The following is a 23141-nucleotide window of genomic DNA, read 5'->3' as shown; positions in this document are numbered from 1 at the left end:
GAAAAATAAAACATTTCATGCATGCATTGTAAGGCTCTAGTTTCTAGAGTTGGATGGGAACATGGAAATAAAACTAAAACAAGAACATACTAAGGAACTATAATTATAAAGAATTCAGACGGGAAAATGATAACCTCTTGGACTTGAAGAAAGGGCAAGAATTAATCTTCACCTTGATCTCTAGAAGAAAATCTAATGAATATTATATTCTATGGTTTGTCTCTCTCCACTCTAACTCACTTTGTTTTCTCTCTAACCTTTGGAAATTTTGTGATGAAAGGAGAGAGTGTCTTGGGGTCTATTTATAGGAAAATATTGGGTGCTAGATGGCTTGGACAAACCGTGCATGTCTACCTCTCCCACTCTTCTATTTTTTTTTCCTTATTGAAACACACCAAAAATCCTTACACATCCATACACTAAAAGGGTGTCCTATTATACGTTCTATGCATGATCATGCATAAGATAAAGTTGTTCTTATCAAGCTATTGGAAAAGACAAACTTATCACCACCAAAAGGTTTCTTACACAACAACCTATTAAAACAACTTTCAAGAAAACAAATTGTGTCTTATTAGAATCATCTTATAGGCTAAACCAAGAGAAATAAGTCAAACAATTTGGCTTTTGATGCCAAAAGGTTGTTTGAAAAGTGTGCTATTGCTAGAAGTAAATGTATCACGATAAAAAAATGTGTCACATTATTGATTAAATTCAATAATAAATCATCTAAAAGTGAGTTAATGAAATTGATTCATGAAACATGAAATTAAATATCTCATGACATGAGATCGTATCAAAAATTAAATGTTGACTTTTTTATCTTGAGTCAACTTTCTTAAAATAGAAAGTTTGACTCAAAACAAGACCTTCCTAAATTAGAAACAATTTCCGAGTGTGTCTAAAATGATTTTTTGAGTATGATGTTCCTCAAAATTTGTCATTGATGTTGGAATATTTCAAATACAACATATGAATAAAGCTGGAAACGTAATAAGGAAAATTCGAAATGTCACACTATATGTATATACATTTTGTTGGATGGTCTTTCTTTATTTCAATATAAATTTTTAAGGAAAATAATGTTGTCAATGGTGCCCACAAGAAGAGTAGTAGTCTTTTACTTATGTACATTTGATGTAATAAAGTCTCACGAAGACTCTTGCTTGTAACTGCTGAATTATTAATAAAAGTTGAAACATTCATTCATTCTTCATTGTCTGTTTGAAGCTTTATGATAATCTATAGTCTTTAGTCCTTAAACAAACCTAACAACATATGAAGAGACAAATGTAGATTTGCATGAACAAACTCTTCATGATTTGCTTAAAACAATATATTTGCAATCTAAGGATCAAAGGACTATTGATCTCAGTACAATTGTTAGCAAAATCTATGATGTCTGGTTATGGGACATTGAGAGTTTGAGACTCTATAGTTCTTCTAGGTATCTTCTGAAGGTACTGAATTTACAGTGCACTTCTAGAGACAGAATAAGAACAAACCATTTAACCTCTTATGTCTCGAAGTCACTACGTATGAATTGCATCATGCTTACCTCGATCCTGAAATGAGACATGTCATTTCATATCTTACGTATTCTCATTTGAGAAAGTCAGAGTTCGGGTTCACTATGTGATTCTGAACAGGACCTATTGGTGAAGTACTAAGTTATGAAGATATCATGAGTAACTTTGTGAAGATCTCATAGATATGGAATTCATGTACAAGATTGCTGAAATGCAATGTATATCACCTCATGCTTTGGTCCTTGGAATGTGAATAAATGAACAGGCCAGTGTCCAAATTGAGTCATGACTCTTTTGGATGAATCAATGGGACTTGTTATCTCCTTGTCAATACATTGTTTCTAACTTATTCACAAGCGACAAACGAGTTAAGGAAATAACAGCTAGAATGGTAAAATGGTAATTTTGTAAATCCCGACTAGATAATGATATTCATGAAGGGTAAACATAGATAATATTCAGTGGATAATATTCTCAGTGTCAACTCTTTAGTGGAGTCAGTTAACATTAAGCTAAACTTGGAAAAGGTTTGTGAACTTTTGAGTCCAAGTATGTTAGCTCAAGCTTTGTTCATTTGGATCCATGAGTTCACTGTCACAAGTCATATCGAGTAGGATTAGTTAAACTAGAATCTAAGTCAAAAAAAGAACTAGACAAGTTTTACGAATATTGTCTAAAGAGTATTTTTTGTCTTTTTGGACATAAGACGAAATGAATGTCAATAAATAAGTTTTTTGATATTGTCATATGATGACAATGAATTGATCCACACGGCCAACTTAATGAATTTGGGCATTGAGGATTAATTTCATTTCATGGAATTTTACTTGAAAATTCTTAATGGGATTTCTTATGTTGTCATGAACAAATGAAGAAACATCTAGAAGCTCCTTCTAGAAGACCCTTGCTCGTCCAAACCAAAGAAAGATAGACCAATTTTGTGCATTGATGTATGAAGATACTTGCCAAAAGAAAAAGAGGAAACAAATTTCCTCTACATGGAAAGAGAGAATTCGGCCAAGACAAGAGAGGAAGCAAAAGAGGAAACAAATCCAAGGCCTTCTAGAAGCACCCTTGGCCGTGTGACTTAAGAGGAAGAAGGGTAATATTTGACCTAGGTCCATTTCTCTCTCTCTCTCTCTAACTCTTTTCGTTTTTGTTTTGGCACCTAGGTCCAAATTTGACCTAGTGTTTATTTTAGCTCTTCGACTCTAAGACTTGTTCTTGAGTCGTCGTGTTTAAAAGTGCCCACACACTTATTCCTTCTTACCTCGAGATATTTATGTGATAGAAACTTTCGTGGTTACTCGAGTCCTCGAAGAACGAAGAAAGACGAGCTGCGTGGGGAGACGAGCGATTCAACCTCCACAAGTTTCTCAACGATCAAGCTTCATAAAGGTTAGTAAACGTGTAATCACTTTTAGATAGTTTTAATAAGAACATGTGCTTGCTCTTTGTCTAGGTTAGTAAAATCGTTTTACTTTGTTTAAAAGAAAATTTTTATTTTCCGCCGCTTGCTAGAAGCGTTAAATATTTTCTTAACCCTAGATCAATTCCAACAAATAGTATCAGAGCTATGGTCAAAGATAAGCATGTATATGTGATTAAAACTATGAGCTTGAAAATCGTTTTCGAAAGATTACTCGTTTTTTGACAAGTTAGAATTGTTTTCTTAGATTTTTTTTAATTAATAGCTCATGCTTTTAAATTAAAAATCATGTTGATTTTCTATGAATTTGGGATGTTATTAAAACACATTAGAATCAATTCTAAAAGTTTTTAATTTTTTATAATGAAAAACGTGTTTTTAAAGTTTGAGAAATTCTGGGTAATTTTGTGACTAGTTATATTGTTTTGCTAGTTTCATTTATTTACTCGTTTCGTTTTAGGTTTGTTGTTATTTACTTTTATACCATGTGATTGCCATGTTAATAAAACACAAATAAAAGCTTTAACAACTCTCTAAAACGTTCCGTTACACTCGATTCTTTTGCACTCAAGTCCGAACTTTAATTATTTCCTCTTTTCTTCGAGCTCAAGAAAAACCCACAGTAAAAGTGGCATAACTCTCTGCTCAAAATTTGAAATTTAATGATTCTTGAATCAAATTAAAGATCTGTTTATCCTCTTTCCAATGCAATTTGTTTTAGGTCAAAAGGATGTTGGAGCCGCCAGTTATGGTGATTTTACTCCGAGGTACGTGGCTGTTCCGAAAGTCCAGTTTTTTAGAATTTTTCAATTCCGGATTTCGGACCCCACTCCATGAGTTATAGAACTCTAATGAGAAAATTTTATTGAGCAATTTTTTTTATAAGATTATAAACATAATGTGAAAGATTAAAATGTTTTTATTTTTGAAAATTTAATTGAAATTATTTTTTTACAAACTAGTTTGAATTTTGAAAAACCGTATTCACTTTCAAACTTGAAAATATTTTGTCATCCAAATCATATAAGTTTTCAAAATGTTTTCAAAACTATATCTATATCACATATGTTCAAAATCGATATGCTCTTGAAAATTTGAATGGGAGGTGTCCTCGTAGATGAGCCGAAAAATAAAGATGTGTAATCTCAAACTTTCAAGTGTTTGAGTGAGTTGAAGTTCATATTTCCCTCATGCACTTTCCCGATTAGAAAATAGGAAAATTTCCAAGTATGTACCTTGTGCCTTTATGCACTAACACTGCTCTTCCTTGAACATGAAGATCTTGGATTCCTTTCTAGAAGTCCACTCTATCTCTCTAAGCACTAGGAAAACATGTTTCCGAAATGTATTAGAGATGATGTGCCTTTTCTAAAAACTAAGTGGGAGGGTTATATTTGTTGTTTACAACCCACGATCCCCAACACTAATGAAAAGTGTAATTGTCTCCAGACTAAGAGTCACCCTCGTGGCCCTCTCTTAAATGAGAGTACTCAACGGCGCTTTGCTCTGATCATTGCTCAATGAGCTAAGTCCGAGAGTGAGACAATGAGACAAGACCTCCCCCTCGATGGATTGTTTTTCAAAGTCGATCTTTTGGACTAAGTGGTTGGTTACACACTTAGACTTCATCCCTAGTAATCCTCCCTCGAGGCCCTGCGAAAGGATGTGAGTGATCAAACTTTTTTATAAGGTGGCTAGTCAAATATGATGTAATGACATCTTGGCTATGCATTAATGATGAGTCATTTACTTATGAAATGAGATTCATTGCGGCCTTCCCTCGAAGGAGTAAAGTGTCATTTCGTTCATAACACCTTTGGATTTTTCTTGTCTTGTTCATCCTAAAAACTTAAACAAACTTAAATCATAAACCAAAAGACTAATCATAAACGTGTTTCAACTTTTCAGCATAATGTCTCTCAACCCTCTCTCAACCATCCTTTCCTCGAACAAACTCGAAGGGGAAAAAATACATCGACTGGAAACGTAACCTCGACATCGTCCTTACCGTGGACAAGCACAAATGGGTACTCACCACCCCCTGTCCTCAAACGAATGATGATTCGACACAAGAGGAAAAAGACGGCTTGGCGGCCTGGCTCCGATCCGATGAGATTACGAGGTGCTATATCTTAACATCAATGAACAATGTGTTGCAACAACAACATCATGACATCGAGACTACCACCGATATGCTCTACAATCTCCATGAGATGTTTGGAGGACAAGGACGTCAAGAAAGGCAACAAGCGGTCCGACAGTTTATGAACTATCGCATGAAGGCTGAAACTTCCGTTAGAGATCATATGATGCTGATCATTAGTTATCTAAACGAAATGGAGATCCTTGGATCTGAGATTGATGGGGAGACCAAAATAGATATGATCTTGGAAACTCTCCCCGAGTCTTTTGATACCTTCAAGCTGAACTACTCCATGAACAAGCTAGAGTACACTATTACCGAGCTTATGAAGGAGCTTCACACGGCTGAGGGACTCAATAAGAAAAAGAGGACTTAAGGAGAGGTACATGCTATTGCCTCCACCTCTGGATCTAAGAAGAGACCTCACAAGGTCGAGAAGAAGAACCAACCTAAGGTTCAAAAGAAGAAGAAGACGCCAAAGGTTCCGAAGGTGGACAAGTCTAACGATAAGTGCCATCACTGCAATGAGCCTGGTCACTGGCGTAGGAACTGTCCTGCCTACCTCAAAACTAAGGAAAAAGGTATTGTAGTTGTTATCGAAGCTTGCTTAGTAGCTGATAATGTATCATCGTGGATTCTTGACTCCGCTGCTTACCATATTTGCTGCTCCTTGGCTGGTTTTAGGAAAAGCAAAAGCTTAGAGGAAGGCGACTTCTGCTTCAAGTGGGGTGATGGGAGCTTAGTGTCTGCGAAGGTTGTGGGATCCGTGACGCTGTCTTTTGAAGACCGCACTTTAAATTTGAATAATGTTTATTATGTTCATTCCTTTGAGAAAAACCTAATATATGTTGCTCGACTTTTTGAGCAAGATTATTGTTTAAAGTTTCTAAAGAATGGAATTCGTATTTCTTTTTTAAATTATTTTGTCACTGATGCATGTATGAAGAATGCTCTCTTTTACATTTATCTCACACAACCTTCTCTTTTAGACACTGAAATAGATAAAGATCTAGTTAGGGAGCCAAAGAGGATCAAACTTTCTGAATCCTCCGATCTAATAAAATCAACATATCTCTGGCACTTAAGACTTGGTCATATCAGTCTAGACATGATTAAGAGACTTGTGAGGGATGGTCCACTCCAAGCCTCTGCAATAGGTTCACTACCTACTTGTGAATCTTGTATAGAAGGAAAAATGACTAAGCGACCTTTCTCAGCTAAGGGTCGAAGAGCCATTGAGTTGCTGGAACTTGTACATTCTGATGTATGTGGTCCGCTCAGTACACATGCACGAGGAGGATACGGATACTTCGTTACCTTCACCGATGATTACTCAAGATACGGTTTTGTTTATTTTCTCAAACACAAATCCGAGACCTTTAACGTATTTAAGGTCTTTAGGGCTTTAGTGGAAAAGGAAACTGGCAAACATATCAAAACCCTTCAATCCGATCGAGGTGGAGAGTATATGTCTGGAGAGTTCGATGACTTTCTTAAAGAAGAATGTATCGCTTCTCAGCTTACAACACCTGGCACACCTTAACAAAACGGAGTGTCAGAGACAAGGAACCGAACTCTAATGGAGATGGTTAGATCAATGATGAGTTACTCATCACTCCCTCTTTCCTTTTGGGGATACACCCTCGAAACAGCCGCTTACATTCTGAACCAAGTTCCGTCAAAAACAGTTCCTGATACTCCTTATGAACGATGGACTGGCCGTAAAGTAAATCTAGGCCACATCCGAATTTGGGGTTGCCCTGCACATGTGCTAAGGTAAAAGACTAGCAAGTTGGCTAGTAGGTCAGAATTATGTCTGTTCGTTGGATATCCAAAGGAAACCAAAAGTTTCACATTCTATAGTCCCAATGATGACAAGACTTTCGTTAGCACGAACGCTTGTTTCCTTGAGGAGGACTTCATGAAAGATGTAAAACCTAGAAGCAAAATTGTGCTTGCAGAAAAGTTGGGTGAGGAAACTTCTAACTAATCTGTAAGAACTGTTCTTACCCCAACTGAAACACAACCTAACTCATCAGAACCTCGTCAAGTAGTACTTCGACGTAGTGGGAGGACTACTCAAAAGCTTGACAGGTACATGTCTTACGGAGATACTCTCGTAGCCGTCTCTGACATGGATGACCCTGCTTCCTATAGCCAAGCGATGGCTGGTTCTGAATCAAACATTTGGCTTGACGCCATGAAAGTTGAAATGCACTCGATGTATGTCAACAAAGTCTGGAAACTTGTAGACTTTCCCGAAGGGATTAAACATGTAGGGTGTAAGTGGATATACAAGAAGAAAAGGGGTCCGGATGGGAACGTCGAGATGTTCAAAGCATTACACCCAAAAAGAAGGGATTAACTATGAAGAAACCTTCTCTCCAGTCATGATGCTTAAATCCATCTGCATACTTCTATCCATAGTTGCAGCTTTCGATTATGAGATCTGGCAAATGGATGTCAAGACTGCATTCCTGAATGGCAATCTTGACGAGCGCATTTATATGGCTCAACCAGACAATTTCGTGGAAGAAGGTCAAGAGACCAAGGTTTATGAGTTACTTAAGTCCATTTATGGATTAAAGCAATCATCTAGGTCATGGAATATTAGATTCGATGAAACTGTGAAGAGCTTCGGTTTTGAGCAGTCAATAGATGAGCCGTGTATTTACAAGTTAATACACAAAGGCAAAATTGTGTTTCCGGTATTGTATGTCGATGATATATTACTCATAAGTAATGATGTGGGTAAATTATCTGAGGTTAAGATCTGGCTTGCAAAGCAATTTGATATGAAGGATCTAAGAGAAGCTGCGTACATTCTGGGGATCCAAATCTTTCGAAATCGGAAGAATTGGACTTTGTCGCTCTCTCAAGCATCTTATATTGATAATGTGATCATGGATCGCTTCTCGATGCAAGACTCCAAGAAGGGCCAAACACCCTTTAGGCATGGAGTCTCACTCTCTAAGGACCAGTCTCCCAAGACTGCACAAGAGATTGAGGACATGAGAAAAATTTCTTACGCCTCAGCCGTTAGAAGTCTCATGTATGCTATGCTTTGCACTAGGCCAGATAACTGCTTCGTAGTTGGCGTGGTTAGCCGTTTTCAAAATCCAACCTTGGACCCGAGCACTGGATTGCTGTTAAGCATGTTCTTAAGTATCTTCGGAGAACTAGGAACTTGATGCTTACATATTCAGGTACTGACCTGACTATGACGGGATATACCGACTCCGATTTTCAAGTGGATAAGGATTCCAGGAAATCCACTTCGGGATCTGTGTTCATCCTTAATGGTGGAGCTGTTGTGTGGATGAGTATTAAGCAATCTTGCATTGCTGACTCCACAATGGAAGCAGAATATATGGCTGCTTGTGAAGCATCCGAGGAGGCTGTATGGCTTAGAAAATTCCTTAAGTATTTGGAAGTCGTTCCAAACGTCGACGAGCCCATGACCCTTTATTGTGATAATAGTAGGGTTGTCTCTAACTCAAAGGAACCTCGAAGCCATAAGCGCTCTAAACATATTGAGAAGAAATACCATTTGATTCAAGAGATCGTGCAGCGCGGAGACGTGGAGGTGAAGAAGATCTCAACGATGGACAACCTGGCAGATCCATTCACTAAGGCCCTAGCGAACAAGGTCTTCGACCATCATCGGGAGGGATTAGGCATGAATGACTACTCACATCTTCTTTGAGTCAAGTGGGAGTTTGTTGTCAATGGTGCCCACAAGAAGAGTATTAGTCTTTTACTTATGTACATTTGATGTAATAAAGTCTCATGAAGATCTCATAGATATGGAATTCATGTACAAGATTGCTGAAATGCAATGTATATCACCTCATGCTTTGTTCCTTGGAATGTGAATAAATGAACTGGCCAGTGTCCAAATTGAGTCATGACTCTTTTGGATGAATCAATGTGACTTGTTAGCTCCTCGTCAATACATTGTTTCTAACTTATTCACAAGCGACAAATGAGTTGAGGAAATAACAGCTAGAATGGTAAAATAGTAATTTTGTAAATCCCGACTAGCTGATGATATTAATGAAGGGTAAACATAGATAATATTCATTGGATCCACTCATCACAATTAAGTTGAATTCTTGAGTAGAAAATAACTTCATTTGAATCGAGAGATTCTCAGTTTCAACTCTTTAGTGGAGTTCTGCTTTTGAAAACTCAATTTTTTCAAACGGTAAAATATAAAAACATCTTTTTTAAAAAGAAGGGCAACACCAAACAAAGCAATAGTATAAGAGAGACTATAAAGATACGTCCGAAACAATAGAGTTGTTGTTATCTGGTTCTTATCAATGTAGCATCTGTCATAGGTGAATTACTAGTAGTTTATTCTTAATAAATAAGATTTAATAGAAAATAATAATATTTATAAAAAATAATAATAATATAGATATTAATATTCAATTTTTTCCTTTTTTTTCATGTGTAAATCAATAAATTCTAAAACGGATTTAAATTTACAACTGCCCCTGCCTGCCCAGAAATAATAAAAATAGATAAATATATATAGGTATATATTTTTATTTTTTTAAAAAGCTGCCGACGCTTTACTTTTTTTTTCTGGAAATTTTTTTTTTTTTTTTTCACAATACGCAACACATTATTATAGATATTTATATAATAATATTTATTAAAAAGCTTAAGCTGGAAAAAAAAAACAAAGAAAAAGCTTGAAAAATAAATTTTTTTCTGTTATTCTTGATGCAATAATACAGATTCGATGAAAATCCAAGCAAATAGGGAAGGCAAACAGTGGGTCCCACAACTGGTATATTCGTCCCAGGGGGGAAGCACGTGGGACCCAAACCCACCCACCGCTTTCCAGCGAAAGGGTGAATTAACCGAAAGTTGGAGGGCCTCCTCCCCAAAAACTCGAAAGTATTTTCTTAATTGTGTCCGAAGTGAATTGAACTGAGACACATTTTAGAACTTGCCATTTTGTTTGACTTGACATATGACCATCAACACCAATACATTTACCAACAATTAACAACTATCCCTTTCTTTCTTTCTTCTTCTTCTTCTTCTTCTTCTTCCATTGCAGAGCTTTTCTTGTCCGAGAAAATCCGAACAGGACCAGAACAATAGCCAATCGTAGCTCTGTTTCCATGGCTTTACTGCAATTCGAGGTACAATATTCTACTTCTTTATTTTCTCTCCACCTCTCTCTACCGTTACTTGTTTGATTGCTTTTGTTTTTTTTTTTTTTTTTTCTCCCTTGCTGTTTGATTATTTTGGTGATTGGTGTGGGATTCGAATTCGAATCTTAGATGAGAGAAATCCATTTGAGTAGTTGAAGAAATAAGAAAGGTCTGGAAATTTGGATCGACTAGTCTCTTCCACACAAAAACACATAGCTTTGAAGCGTTATGGTTCAGTCAAAATTGTTCTTCTTGGGTTTTGTAATTTTTCCTGGGTAGTGTTTGATCAAAATCTGGACTCTTTTTTACATTCGAATTTGTCCCCAAGTCAAAAATGGATATCGGCGATTTTTTTCTTCTTCTTGTTGTTGTGCTGTTTATATGTGTTTTTGACATGTTTGCGTCTGGAATTTATCGCAGAAAGTGTATTTAGGGTTACCAGGAATGTGAAGTGAAAAAGAAAAAGAAAGAAGAAAGAAGAAAGAAGAAAAAGGACCGGTTGAGCTGGGCGTGGCTCAATCAGTCATCATGGACTGCAATTGCATTGAACCGCAATGGCCGGCGGACGAACTGTTGATGAAGTACCAATACATCTCCGACTTCTTCATTGCCCTCGCCTATTTCTCAATCCCATTGGAGCTCATCTACTTCGTGAAGAAATCTGCGGTGTTCCCTTACAGATGGGTCCTCGTCCAGTTCGGCGCCTTCATCGTCCTCTGCGGAGCGACCCACCTGATCAACCTATGGACCTTCGGTCTCCACACCAGAACCGTCGAGGTCGTGATGACCACCGCAAAAGTCCTGACCGCCGCGGTCTCTTGCGCGACCGCTCTGATGCTCGTCCACATAATCCCCGACCTTTTGAGCGTCAAGACCCGAGAGCTCTTCCTGAAGAAGAAAGCCGCGGAGCTCGACAGAGAGATGGGTCTTATCCGGACCCAGGAAGAGACCGGGCGCCATGTCAGAATGCTGACCCACGAGATTCGGAGCACCCTCGACCGGCACACGATTCTGAGGACGACCCTCGTCGAGCTCGGGAGGACTTTGGCTTTGGAAGAGTGCGCTCTGTGGATGCCGACTCGGACGGGTTTGGAGCTTCAGCTCTCGTACACGCTCCGGCAGCAGAACCAGTTCGAGTACACCGTGCCGATTCATCTTCCGGTGATCACCCAGGTGTTTAGTAGCAACCGAGCGATGAAGGTTCCGTCGAGTTCTCCGGTGGTGAGGCCGAGGCCCCACGCGGGGAAGTCCGTCCCCGGGGATGTTGTCGCTATCAGAGTCCCGCTTCTTCATCTCTCGAACTTCCAGATCAATGACTGGCCTGAGCTCTCGACGAAGCGGTACGCCTTGATGGTGTTGATGCTTCCCTCGAACAGTGCGAGGCAGTGGCACGTGCACGAGCTTGAGCTCGTTGAAGTCGTTGCCGATCAGGTATGGGTTTTTGCGATCTCTTGTTAATCATTAAGAAGTATCTCCAAGTTGTTTTTAGCTTCTTATTTTTAGTAAATGCTTAGTTCTATATGTGTTGATTGATGATCCAAAGAAGTCTCGGTGTGCAAGTAACACAGAAAAATCAATCAGTATCCGTTTCTCAGATTTAGATTTACTTTAATGCTATTTCATACGAAGACCTTGGTAGAGAACTTCGTAAGTGTAGCTGTTGCGTCGTATGCATATATTTGGTGAAATAGAAGCTGATGAAGAAATGGGCTGTGATCGAATCATCAAAATGTGTCTCTTTGTTCTATAGATTTGTTTTGCTGAGAGTAATTAGTTTATATTCATCTTTGAACTCAGGTGGCTGTTGCTCTTTCCCATGCTGCTATACTAGAGGAGTCAATGAGAGCAAGAGATCTTCTATTTGAGCAAAATGTGGCTCTTGATCACGCGAGGCGCGAAGCAGAAACCGCTATTCGTGCTCGCAATGATTTCTTGGCTGTAATGAACCATGAGATGAGGACTCCCATGCATGCAATCATTGCACTCTCTTCGTTGCTACAGGAAACCGATCTGACTCCAGAGCAACGCTTGATGGTTGAAACAATATTGAGGAGTAGTAATCTTTTGGCTACGCTTATAAACGATGTTTTAGATCTGTCGAGGCTCGAAGATGGCAGCCTTCAACTTGACAAAGAAACTTTTAACCTTCATTCCGTGTTTAGAGAGGTAGAATTTATCTCCCAAAAATACTATAATTTTTTATAAGGTTGCTGTGACTTTGCAAGATTGTGAATCGACAAGTCATTTAACGATCGAACTGGTTTTGTGCTTTGCAGGTCATTAACTTAATTAAGCCCGTCGCATCTGTCAAAAAATTGGTTATTCAGTTAAACATAGCTTCAGATTTGCCGGCATATGCTGTTGGAGATGAAAAGCGACTTATGCAAACCATTTTGAATGTTTCTGGTAATGCCGTGAAGTTCTCGAAAGAGGGCACTATTTTAGTTACCGCCTTTGTTGTAAAATCAGATGCATTGAGAGAGTATCGAACTCCCGAGTTTATCCCATTACCAAGCGATGGCCACTTTTATTTGTGTGTACAGGTTTGTATTCAGTAACCGTTTTCTTGGTTTCAGATTTGAGGTTCGATTTGGCTTGTGGCTAATGTTCTCTCGTCTGCCATATTATAGGTAAAAGATTCAGGATCGGGAATTAACCCACAGGATATTCCGAAGCTATTCACCAAATTCACACAAACTCAGCCATTAGCGACTCGAAATTCTGGTGGTAGTGGCCTTGGCCTTGCAATCAGTAAAAGGTAGTGAGCCAAGAATTATATTTGTTATTTCAGTAACTGTTCGCATTCAAACTGTTTGTGGGGTTTAAGTTTACTATTCAAACAGATGTTCTTGGATTAGCAGAATCTTTTTTTTTTTTTTTTTTTTTTTTTTTCCGTTCGTTTTAATTTTATGTTATTTCTAAAAAACGAAAGGTATTCCCGGATTGTGTTTTATTTACGTTTTCTTGATGTGATCAGGTTTGTGAACCTAATGGATGGACACATATGGATTGAAAGCGAAGGTCTTGGCAAGGGATGTACAGCAAGCTTCATTGTCAAACTTGGGTATCCGGAGCGATCCAATGAATCTTTTGCGCCGAAAATGCAAACCAATCACGTTCAAACAAATTTTACTGGGCTAAAAGTTCTCGTAATGGATGATAATGGGTTAGTATTCTCATCACTTTTCCTTTCCTTTTTATCTATATATAATATATTCCCATTAGCTTTACTCTTTATATCCCATTTTCCCCCGTTTTGGGTTCCCGGGGAATTGTTCTGAAAGGGCTTCTAGAGATAATAGGGAATATCGTGACAGTTACTGTTTCCATTCACTTTCGATCCACCGACATGCATATGGTGAATCAGTATTTACTAGTTTTAATGTTTCTCCCATGTGGCCTCTAGGGTAGGCATAGACTACGAACTCTTCTGGTTTACGTGCGATACAGAGCTGACTCTTATATTATTTGTGTGTCCCACAAGACAAGATCCAGTGTTTGATTTTTCTTGTCTAGACAAATATTATGCGTAGAATCCATCACAAGTTGCTAAATAAATTATTTTACAGAATAAACCGGGGGATAAGAATTGAGCAGTTTTGACCTTTAACTTTGCATGGGAAGTTCGTCAAGTTCCATCATTTCATGCTTCCTATAGTTTTTGTTTTATAGTTATAAAAACTTGCTAAGTCGTTCGAGGAAGTGTTTGAGAGTTCTGATTAGAATTTCTTATCCGATTCTGAAGTTCAAAATTTTATTGCTTTTATAGTACTCTTCTTATATATGATAAAAATCAAACTGTTCGGACGATCCACAGGGTAAGCCGGTCGGCGACAAAGGGGCTTCTGGTGTACCTGGGGTGCGACGTGACTGCGGTGAGCTCCGGTGACGAGTGCTTACGAATGGCTTCCCTCGATCACAGAGTCGTGTTTCTGGACGTAGGCTTGGACGGCTATGATTTCGCCGGAAAAGTCCGCGAGCGGTTCGGGAAACGGCACGATCGGCCGCTCGTGGTGGCTCTCACCGGAAACACCGACAAGGCCACCAAGGAGAGCTGCGCTAGGTTCGGTCTGGACGGAGTCATTCTCAAGCCCGTCTCCGTGGACAAGATGAGGAGCGTTCTCGCGGAGTTGCTCGAACATCGGGTTTTGTACGAGTGAAAAGACCGACCTGCCCGCCCGTCTTACTAGGAACACAACTAGAAGTCTCGAACAAATCCGTAAAAAAGAGAAAAAAGATCCCATAGGGAAGAGAAGAAGGTCATGAGAGAGCATGTTAGAGCGATTTTTGCTGTCTTGTGTACATAATAAGCACACACAACGGCATTGCAGCGATTCCATGGGAGAAGTGATGAGGTGAACCGTGCAAATAATTTGACCCCTAAAAGGCAGGTTGTTTTATTTTATTTTTATTTTTATTTTATAGAGCTTCATGTGCATTCCATTAGATAAGAAGAAGAGAGGGGACAAGAATAGAAGGGAACAAAAAAAAAAAAAAAAAAAAAAAAAAAAAAAAAAAAACTGAACGCAGCAAATGAATATCTAGCTGAGGCACACTTTTTTTTTTGGTAAAGGATATTGTTTGCTTTGGTGAAAGAAACTAATAATTTCCTTCAAGTGGTTTTCAAGTGAGTTTTTCCAGGTAATCTCAGGAATGTTCGCCCCTTTCTGTTTGATAGAAAGTGGCGAGGGAATTTCACTACTGGAAAGTGGAAAACTTCTTCTACGGACAGATATTTTGCTTGAAGACAAAAGTACCAAAGCATGATTAAAATAAAAAATTAAGCAAGTTATAAATCAATTTGTCTGTGATTAGTCTCGTCATGAGTGGACTATCAGTTAGTATTATTTATCGAGTCGAATCTATAAACAGTTGTTCAAACTTCAAAGTTTAAACATAAGATTTCTAATCAGGTAAAAGATAATATTTAAAAAAAAATAATTTCTTTAATAATTCCCAAAGAATTAGGGGCTGTTTGAATTGTGATTCCAAATTTGTTTTCTGTTTTTTAATTCTAAAGTTTAGAAAACAATTTTAGAAAACATGTTTGGTTGTAGTATTTAGAAAATAAATTTAGAATCATGTTTCTTTTTTTTTTAAATTTGTTTAGAAAACAATGAAAATGTGTTTTTTATTTTATCTCTCTTATATTTTAAATTAAACTCTACAATAATTGAATGTAAAACATAATCAAACAATATTTTAAAATATTCTGAAACGTAATTTTAAATCTGTTTTTCAAATTTAAAATTAGAATCAGAAAATAAAATTTAAAAACAAAAAATAAATTTAGAACACTACCATTTACTTTTTTTGAATGTTTGAAGAGGTCAAAATATTCTATTCAACGAACCTGCGCTCCTGATGACAGATGCCATGCCACCAAAGACATCAAAAACATATTAATTGATTTGTGCTTTCAACTTCAAGGAATCGTTTGGAAGATAGAGTTCCATTAAAAATAAATGAAATAGACTTCCTTTAACGATAGACTATTCGTACACGTACCAAAAACAGTAGAATGTCACTTATCATGATTAGATAAATACACCTTTCATTACTTGGTCATTGTAACATCAGCAATATATAATTTAAGTACCTGAATATAATAAAACAAAACAAAATCTATTAGGTACTTAACTGTCAAAAGTAAAGTGTGACTGGTGTGAGTAGAGGACTCAAATGACTAAATAATTTGAGAACCTAGCGATTCAATAAAAAGACCGAGGATCGCCGTACCGTTACCGTTACTGTACCGGGACTCCAATTTTGGGGGATACCGCTTACCGAAGAGGAAACCGAGGGGGATTAAGGAAAAAAAAAAGGAAACCGGTACCGGTAGGAACCTGTTTATCGGAGAGGAACCCGACAAAAAATGGAGGAACCCGACAAAAAATGGAGGAACCCGATGGGGATTCAGACAAATATTTTACAATAATAAAAATAGTTTTCATAGTTCATACTTCAAACAAAGGTTCATACCAAACATAAATTGAGTTCTTAAACAAAAAATACCATAAGTAGAGTATAAAATTATTACAACACGTACGATAAAATACACTAATTATAAGTGGAGTGTTTCGGGGGTTGAAATCTGCGTCGCCTAGATCTACGACGTGGTTGATCATCCACCATCATGTTATACTGGTACCACGTCATGTAACTAGAATATGTGTTGAACCACGTACGGAAGTGATAATCGTAGGTCTCTTGACTAAGACTAATAGGACGCGAGTACGGAGGATAACCGTCCTCCCAACGTGTGAAAGGGGTTTGACCGTACCCATTGTAGGACTCCTGTGTGTCTTCCACTGCGATCACGAGTATTACGGGGACGGGGACAGGGACGGGGACGGGGACATAAGTGTAGGATGAGTAAGACTGATTCTCGTAACGGTCGTATGACGCCGGGAACTGTGGATAACCAATCTCCGAGCCGTCGGGTGTAATAGAGAACCCTCCAAATTCTGAAGTCAATGTATCTATTTCATTACTACCCGACATTGAGATCGCATCGTTCATACCTCTTTGGTTTCCGCCTTGATTTCCTCCACTTTCTGGAGCAAAAAAGAACGGATTGAATGGCTCATCTCCGTGTTGAGACCTGCCGCCCTGGTATTGAGACCCGCCGCCCTGGTATTGAGATCCTCCGGCCCTGGATTGCTCCCCGCCCGTGTATTGAAACTCGTCGCCCCCGTGTGATGGTGACCCGCTACCCCCGTGTGACGAGTCGCCACCTAAATCATGACCACGGGTATCAACTCCGACCTCTTCACTCAAAACTTGCTCGACGTTTATTCCTTCTGTCCGAGCATGAGATTCCGCCAAAGGATCGGACAAGTTGTCAGCACCATCCATGTGGACCGGATCGATCCAACGGTAAAGCTCATCGTCGCCATCATTATCCGCGCCTGACCTATCGAAAGCCCTTTCAATGATATCAAGAGGATCGAGAGGTTCCATTTCGTCCGCATACCTCGCTCTTTTGTCTCTCAAGCTCAACTTCATGTTGTAGCTTGCAAAGACAAGCTTGTCGAGCGTTGAGTGCGCCAAACGGTTCCTTTGCTTCGTGTGAATCAAAGCAAACGTATTCCAGTTCCTCTCACAAGCAAATGAGGACGCCGTTTGCGATAGGATTCGTCTTGCCAGCTTCTGCAGCGTAGGTGTATGATTCCCATATAGTTTCCACCACGTAGCTGCACTCAATACGAATGTAGTTAAGACTTAAAAAGTGAACAAAAAACTTTAATAACATTTTCATGAGATTGTACCTGCATTCACGGTGCCCCTCGTAGTCATTGCACTTTTCTGGGCGAAGTCACCTCGCATGTCTCGAAATGACAATAACTCACTTGCCAACATCGATGAATCTTCGTCGGGGTGTAGAGCGTTGAACACTTTGGTCACCGAGGCCATATGAGTACTCTCCTTATGGATTTCCTTGTTATACTGCAAGTTTGGATTAAGGAAAAAAGCTGCACATAATTTAAAATAATGCTAGGATCATAATTGACTTATTATAATTTAAAAAAATAGACTACCTGCTTCATGTAACGGGTGGCCTAATTGGTTGTTCCACCTATTGTCGATGATGTCTACGACCCAATGACGACCATGAAGTGACTCCAACCGCTTTCGCATCTCAGTGAAAACATAGTACAACAACCCCATGGTGGGATGCACCTCTGAGTCCACTAGTCGTAAACACGTGTACATGGGCTCGAATATAGCGTACACGTCGTCGACACCTTGCCAAAAACAAGCTTGTAAAACGTTTTCGGCAACCCATTTCCCTTATCGTGAGGACAACAAGTTCAAATCATCCCACCATTGAGACGTGAAGAGGTTCCTGAGAGGTGATATTTTGGCTCGGAGACTTCTGAGAGCCAAGTAGTTGGTCGCGAATCTTGTCGCATCGGGCCTCACAATTTCACCCGTACTAGTCTCTCGTAGCTTGGACAAAACGGAGCCATGGTTGTAGATGAATTTGGTCGTCTGTTGAGCGGCTTTCACCACATTGTCGATACTTGGCCTCTTCCCAATATCTTCGAACATAAGGTCTAGGCAATGTGTGACGCAATGAGTCCAGTACAAGTTGTACTTCCTCATCAGCTTCTTCCCCGCAGACTTGTAGTCGGACCCGTTATCGGTGACGACCTGTACAACGTTCTCTGGTCCTACTTGATCAATCACCTCGGAGAGTATCCCGAATAGGTACTCCGCACTCTTGATCTTGTCGGACGCGTCAATTGACTTCAGGAAGACGGCGGACCCACCACAATAAACCATAATGTTTATTGTGCTTAATCTCGTGGGTCCCGTCCATCCATCGACCATGATAGTGCATCCGTACGTCTTCCACTTGACCTTTTGTTCTTCGACATACGCTTGCATGTCTCGTACCTCTTCGTCGAGTATTCACCCGTGAATGTCTTTCGGGCTGGGCACCTGGACATTAGGTCCTACAGGTAAATAAGATCAATATATCTAAGTCAAATACAAAAGATTGCAATTTATATTTGTAAAATCGATATAAAAAGTTTTTACTTACCGACTTCACTGGAAACATGAATCATGTTCAGGAAGTGATGGTCAAGTGTCTTGTTTGTGGCAACTTACGAGTGAATGAAAAATCGGCCGATGGCTTTGGCCAACCTCTTCTTGATGCCGGGTTGCGCTTCATCAACCCTCCTTTGTCGCGCACTATCGCTCCGGTACAATGACAGTGCGGTCGTTGGAGGAGTTCCGGAGGATCCACCGGGACCTTCACGTTCTTTCCGCCATTGTTCGGCAGCTTGTGCCTCTCGTGACCTCTTCATCACGCGACGAAGTTCCTGCTCTTCGTCTACATCTTCGTCAGAGTCTCGACTCCCCCCTAGACTTTTTCGGAGGTCTGCTCGTATCGACTCACCCAAACTCTGACGTTGCTTTTTCTTTTGTAAGTTCCCGTGGAGTAAATTTTGCATTTCCAATTTTAGTTCAGGAGGAACTTTGTCGCAAAACTTAACGCTTCTTGACTTGTCCACGTTCGCCAAGTGGTTCTTCACATGTGTGATTCCACCACCTCCAATGATGTGCCCGCAAAACTTGCATTTGTATCACGTGCTCGTCCTTCGATGGGGTCGCAATACTTGTATGTCGGGTCGGACGACATACCTCGTAATAATAATCATTTCAATTCAACATTTTAATCTCGGAATTAATTAAAATTCTACAATAATCATCAATTCATATGACAATTAACAACAATCAACATCACCATCACAATAATCAAATAATCTCGGAATTAATTAAAATTCTACAATAATCATCAATTCATATGACAATTAACAACCATCAACATAACCATCACAATAATCAAATAATCCCGAAATTAATTAAAATTCTACAATAATCATCAATTCATGTGACAAAAATCAACATAATAACCATCACAATAATCATCCACATAACCATTACAATAATCATCAAATTAATTGTAATCAACACTTTTATTTCAAATTGAATTCATCATGACAATAATCAACTAATCTCGAAATTAATTAAAATTCAACAATATCATCACAATAATCATCAATTCATAACTAAAAATTGAAAAAAAAATCCCAAAAATTGAAGAACTCGGATGATACCTCTCGGGTTCCCCGGGATCTAGACAAATTCGGCTTCGACTAGACGGGATCCGGCGGGACGAAGACCAGAAGTGAAGGATTTCGCGGGATTTGGCCGGGATTTGAGCAAACGAGCCAGCGATTCGACGGGACCCGGTGGGGACGGGACGCGCAAATTTGTTCCTCGGGAGAATAGGGTTTCACGATTTTAGGAACAATTCTTTTTATACCCAAAACGGGACCCGGTCCGGGGGATCCGGTCCGGTTCGACCGGGATTCGACCGGGTTTGGTTCACGGGACCGATTTCTGCAAGTCCCGTCCCGGTCTCCTCCGGTTCAGGGGATCCCGACCGGAACCCCCGGGATGTCGAACCTTGAAAAAGACTAGTCAATCGAGCGTTTAACATGAGTATAACGATTATCAATATAACTTCTATACATACACATAGTCGACAATTATAAATAAACAATCGAATCGTGAGTATAATGAATCCACGACCAACCATTCATCATTGATTTCACCTATCATCATCACTCTTATCAACATTTAATTGATTCATCTTCTTATAACTACAAGAGGGCCGGAAGACATACAAAAATCGTGATATCAGCTAGCCAATTCATAGAAATCAAAAGTAGAGAAACAAAGACATTTTAAAATGCCAAGCAACGGGGTTAAACCATGCAACGAGGTTGGATAATACTTGAAAATCGTGAAAAGCCGACGAAGACGAGAATTGAGAGAAAGATAAATAATCAAACCAAACGAAGAGAATATAAGTTAATTTGAGAATTGAGAATGAAGAATGCAAGGAGCTAGAGAGAAAGAAAAAAAAGATGAGTAATCATTTGTGTGTAAGGTAGAATGAAGTAGATAATATATGTATTTTCTTGTGGCAATCACAATACTATGTGAGAAAAAAATAATATGAAAACATAATGTGACTAATTAAAGAAAAAAACCGATAGTAAAATAAAATGAATAGTGTTTTATGATAAGATGAATAGTTTCACATCCAACTTTCATCCAAAAGTCGTTACGGGTTTCGTTAGACGGCAACGCTTGTTGGCTTCTCAATTCTCTCTCTCTCTCTCTCTCTCTCTCTCTCTCTCTCATTATTATATAGTCCATAGATACACGCTTGTTCTGAATAAATTAGCCTAGATTTTATGGTATTCAACTTATTTTAATAGTTAACCTAAATTAACTTTAAAATCTCCGTTAGATCTCCACCGAACTAATGAGGGATAATTGTTCTGACATTTTTTTCAACACTATCAACTCTACAGCAATTGGTATTTTATTATTTATATATGATGCTGACGCGTGTGATTATTCATTATTTATGATATAAAATCATTGCACAAAATAACAAATAAACAAATAACACAGGATTTGTATTTCCCTGATCACCACCAAAATCAATACCTTTCATATTTCAACGTGATCATTTATAGTTGGTTGACCACCATGTCATAATCGTACTTCCACGTTGGACAGACACGAATTCGAACACTGAAAGTGCTATATCTTATACATCGCACATTTATATGTGCTCAGTCATTGATCATCCACGTAATTTGAAAGGAAGTATACCAACAAAAAAACACAAATTTACGTCACAAGTTTATTAGACATACATAGAAGTTAGAACATGGTGTTGTGTAATTGTCATTAATTCAAGAAAAAAAGACAAAATTAAAATCCAACGCACTATATTATAAATTTGAATGTGGAAAAGGACTAGCACGATTAGCACATCGACGATATCGGCAGAATCGGGAGACGTGTTTCATCATCTAACTCCCACTATTCATTAGTGTTATTATTGCCCAACACACTTGCAATAGAAACCTTTTTCAAGATATATGAGTTTCTTATGCTTGGAATATAGCTATATTGGAAATAAGATGATAGTGGGATCTTTTGAATAGTCCATATCCAGGGCAGTGGAGTCGTTTTGTATCTATTTTGGAAAAGAGAATTGGATATAGAGATCGTTGCAGTGATAACAACACAAGATAAGTTACAAAGTTTTTTCATAATAAAAAAAAAATTTAATTTTTACAAACGAAAGTTAAAAGGTCAAAATGCAAAAGACGATAGCGTAAAGTGCTATATGTTTTCTTAGAGATTGCAGAGTTTATTTTGTTTGTTTGTTTTCTTCAAAGGCATATATGCGATGATATATTGCGTGTGTAGAATATACTCTAGATAATTCATAAAAATGGCGTACGAAAATACGGTAAGAGTAAGTAAATATACTTTTATCAATTTAACTGATTTTGAGCCAAATTAAAAACACTTGTACGTTACCTTTGTTATGAATAATTAGGTGGAAGATTGTTGCATCTTACCTTTCCTTTCTCTGTGCTAAATTATTAAATTTATGGACAATCAAAATATATATAATTGTACCCTCACACTTGACTATCTACGCTCTTAATTTGTCCGAGAGAGGGTCAAATCGATGTCTCTTATCTGGTTGTTATTACCAGCTGACAAACATCTGTATCCCCATATGGGTCCCTATTCAATTAATTTTGATTTCTGTATATGGTTGTTGAGTGAGAATATAATTTACTTAAAAAAAGATGAAGCAAAAAATAGAGATCAGAGTAACCTACTTCTTCTTCTTCTTTTTCTTCATATTCTGACTCATTCTCATGTACAGAAAAAATAAGTGATCATAATCATTACTAAAGATTCTTCAAGGTAAGAAAGGACATTAATTGGGTATTCGATTGATAATTCTATTTCTATGATATATCATATATGCACCATTATCAGGTCGTAATTGAATTATGAAAATCGAAAATCACGCTCAACAATCTTAATAATAATTACCATAAGATGCTTCAAAGGTTAAAATAAAACTTTTTGACAGCCTCTTATTTGACGTTCGCCTCCTTAAATTTACCATTTCTATATTTCCTCTTAACAATATTCATTAATATCAACGAAAACGGCAAAGTTTCAAGCTCATAATTTTTATATGTGTATTTTAATGTCATAAACTACACTTTATTTATTAATTTTAACTTGGATTTGTTTTTGTCTTTACTTAAATATTTGCTTAGTAATATTGTTAAAATACTCATTTGGAATTCCATCTGGTATAAACAGAGTTTGTGGATCATCGTCGAAGCATAAACCAATTTTGATTGAGATGAACGTAGCACATTTTTCTCTTGAGATCTATCCATTTAAGAAGTTTCATCGAAACAATTTTACAAACAAAATATATAGTTATT

The 23141-nt window shown here is 38.2% G+C and overlaps 2 protein-coding genes across 2 annotated transcripts; one reads left to right on the top strand and one right to left on the bottom strand.

The window, feature by feature from the left end:
- The first annotated feature begins 10048 nt into the window (after positions 1-10048).
- ETR1 (Signal transduction histidine kinase, hybrid-type, ethylene sensor) lies at positions 10049-15071 on the top strand. The gene is made up of 7 exons (XM_089621232.1): positions 10049-10263; positions 10696-11706; positions 12073-12441; positions 12552-12818; positions 12906-13033; positions 13253-13441; positions 14093-15071. Exons 2-7 carry the CDS (start codon positions 10804-10806, stop codon positions 14433-14435), a joined length of 2199 nt encoding a protein of 732 aa, XP_089477358.1. The 5' UTR covers positions 10049-10263; positions 10696-10803; the 3' UTR covers positions 14436-15071.
- Positions 15072-18069: 2998 nt separating this feature from the next.
- Positions 18070-18669, bottom strand: LOC149391192 (uncharacterized). The gene has a single exon (XM_089619954.1). The coding sequence runs from the start codon at positions 18667-18669 to the stop codon at positions 18070-18072; it is 600 nt and encodes a 199-aa protein (XP_089476080.1).
- Positions 18670-23141: the final 4472 nt, after the last annotated feature.

The sequence above is a fragment of the Urtica dioica genome, chromosome 7 (genome assembly GCF_054948205.1).
Source record: "Urtica dioica subsp. dioica isolate 48M chromosome 7, U.dioica_male_clone48M_v1_H2, whole genome shotgun sequence".
Lineage (NCBI taxonomy): Eukaryota > Viridiplantae > Streptophyta > Magnoliopsida > Rosales > Urticaceae > Urtica > Urtica dioica.
This window is presented reverse-complemented; position numbering and strand designations above follow the sequence as displayed.

What these genes read in the sequence shown, in the direction of transcription:
- ETR1 (XM_089621232.1), top strand. Translation starts at nt 10,804, where the DNA reads ATGGACTGCAATTGCATTGAACCGCAATGGCCGGCGGACGAACTGTTG. An exon ending in TTGAAGTCGTTGCCGATCAG is followed by an intron (nt 11,707 to 12,072) that starts GTATGGGTTTTT and finishes CTTTGAACTCAG; the next exon opens with GTGGCTGTTGCTCTTTCCCA. An exon ending in TTCATTCCGTGTTTAGAGAG is followed by an intron (nt 12,442 to 12,551) that starts GTAGAATTTATC and finishes TGTGCTTTGCAG; the next exon opens with GTCATTAACTTAATTAAGCC.
- LOC149391192 (XM_089619954.1), bottom strand. Translation starts at nt 18,669, where the DNA reads ATGCAAGCGTATGTCGAAGAACAAAAGGTCAAGTGGAAGACGTACGGA.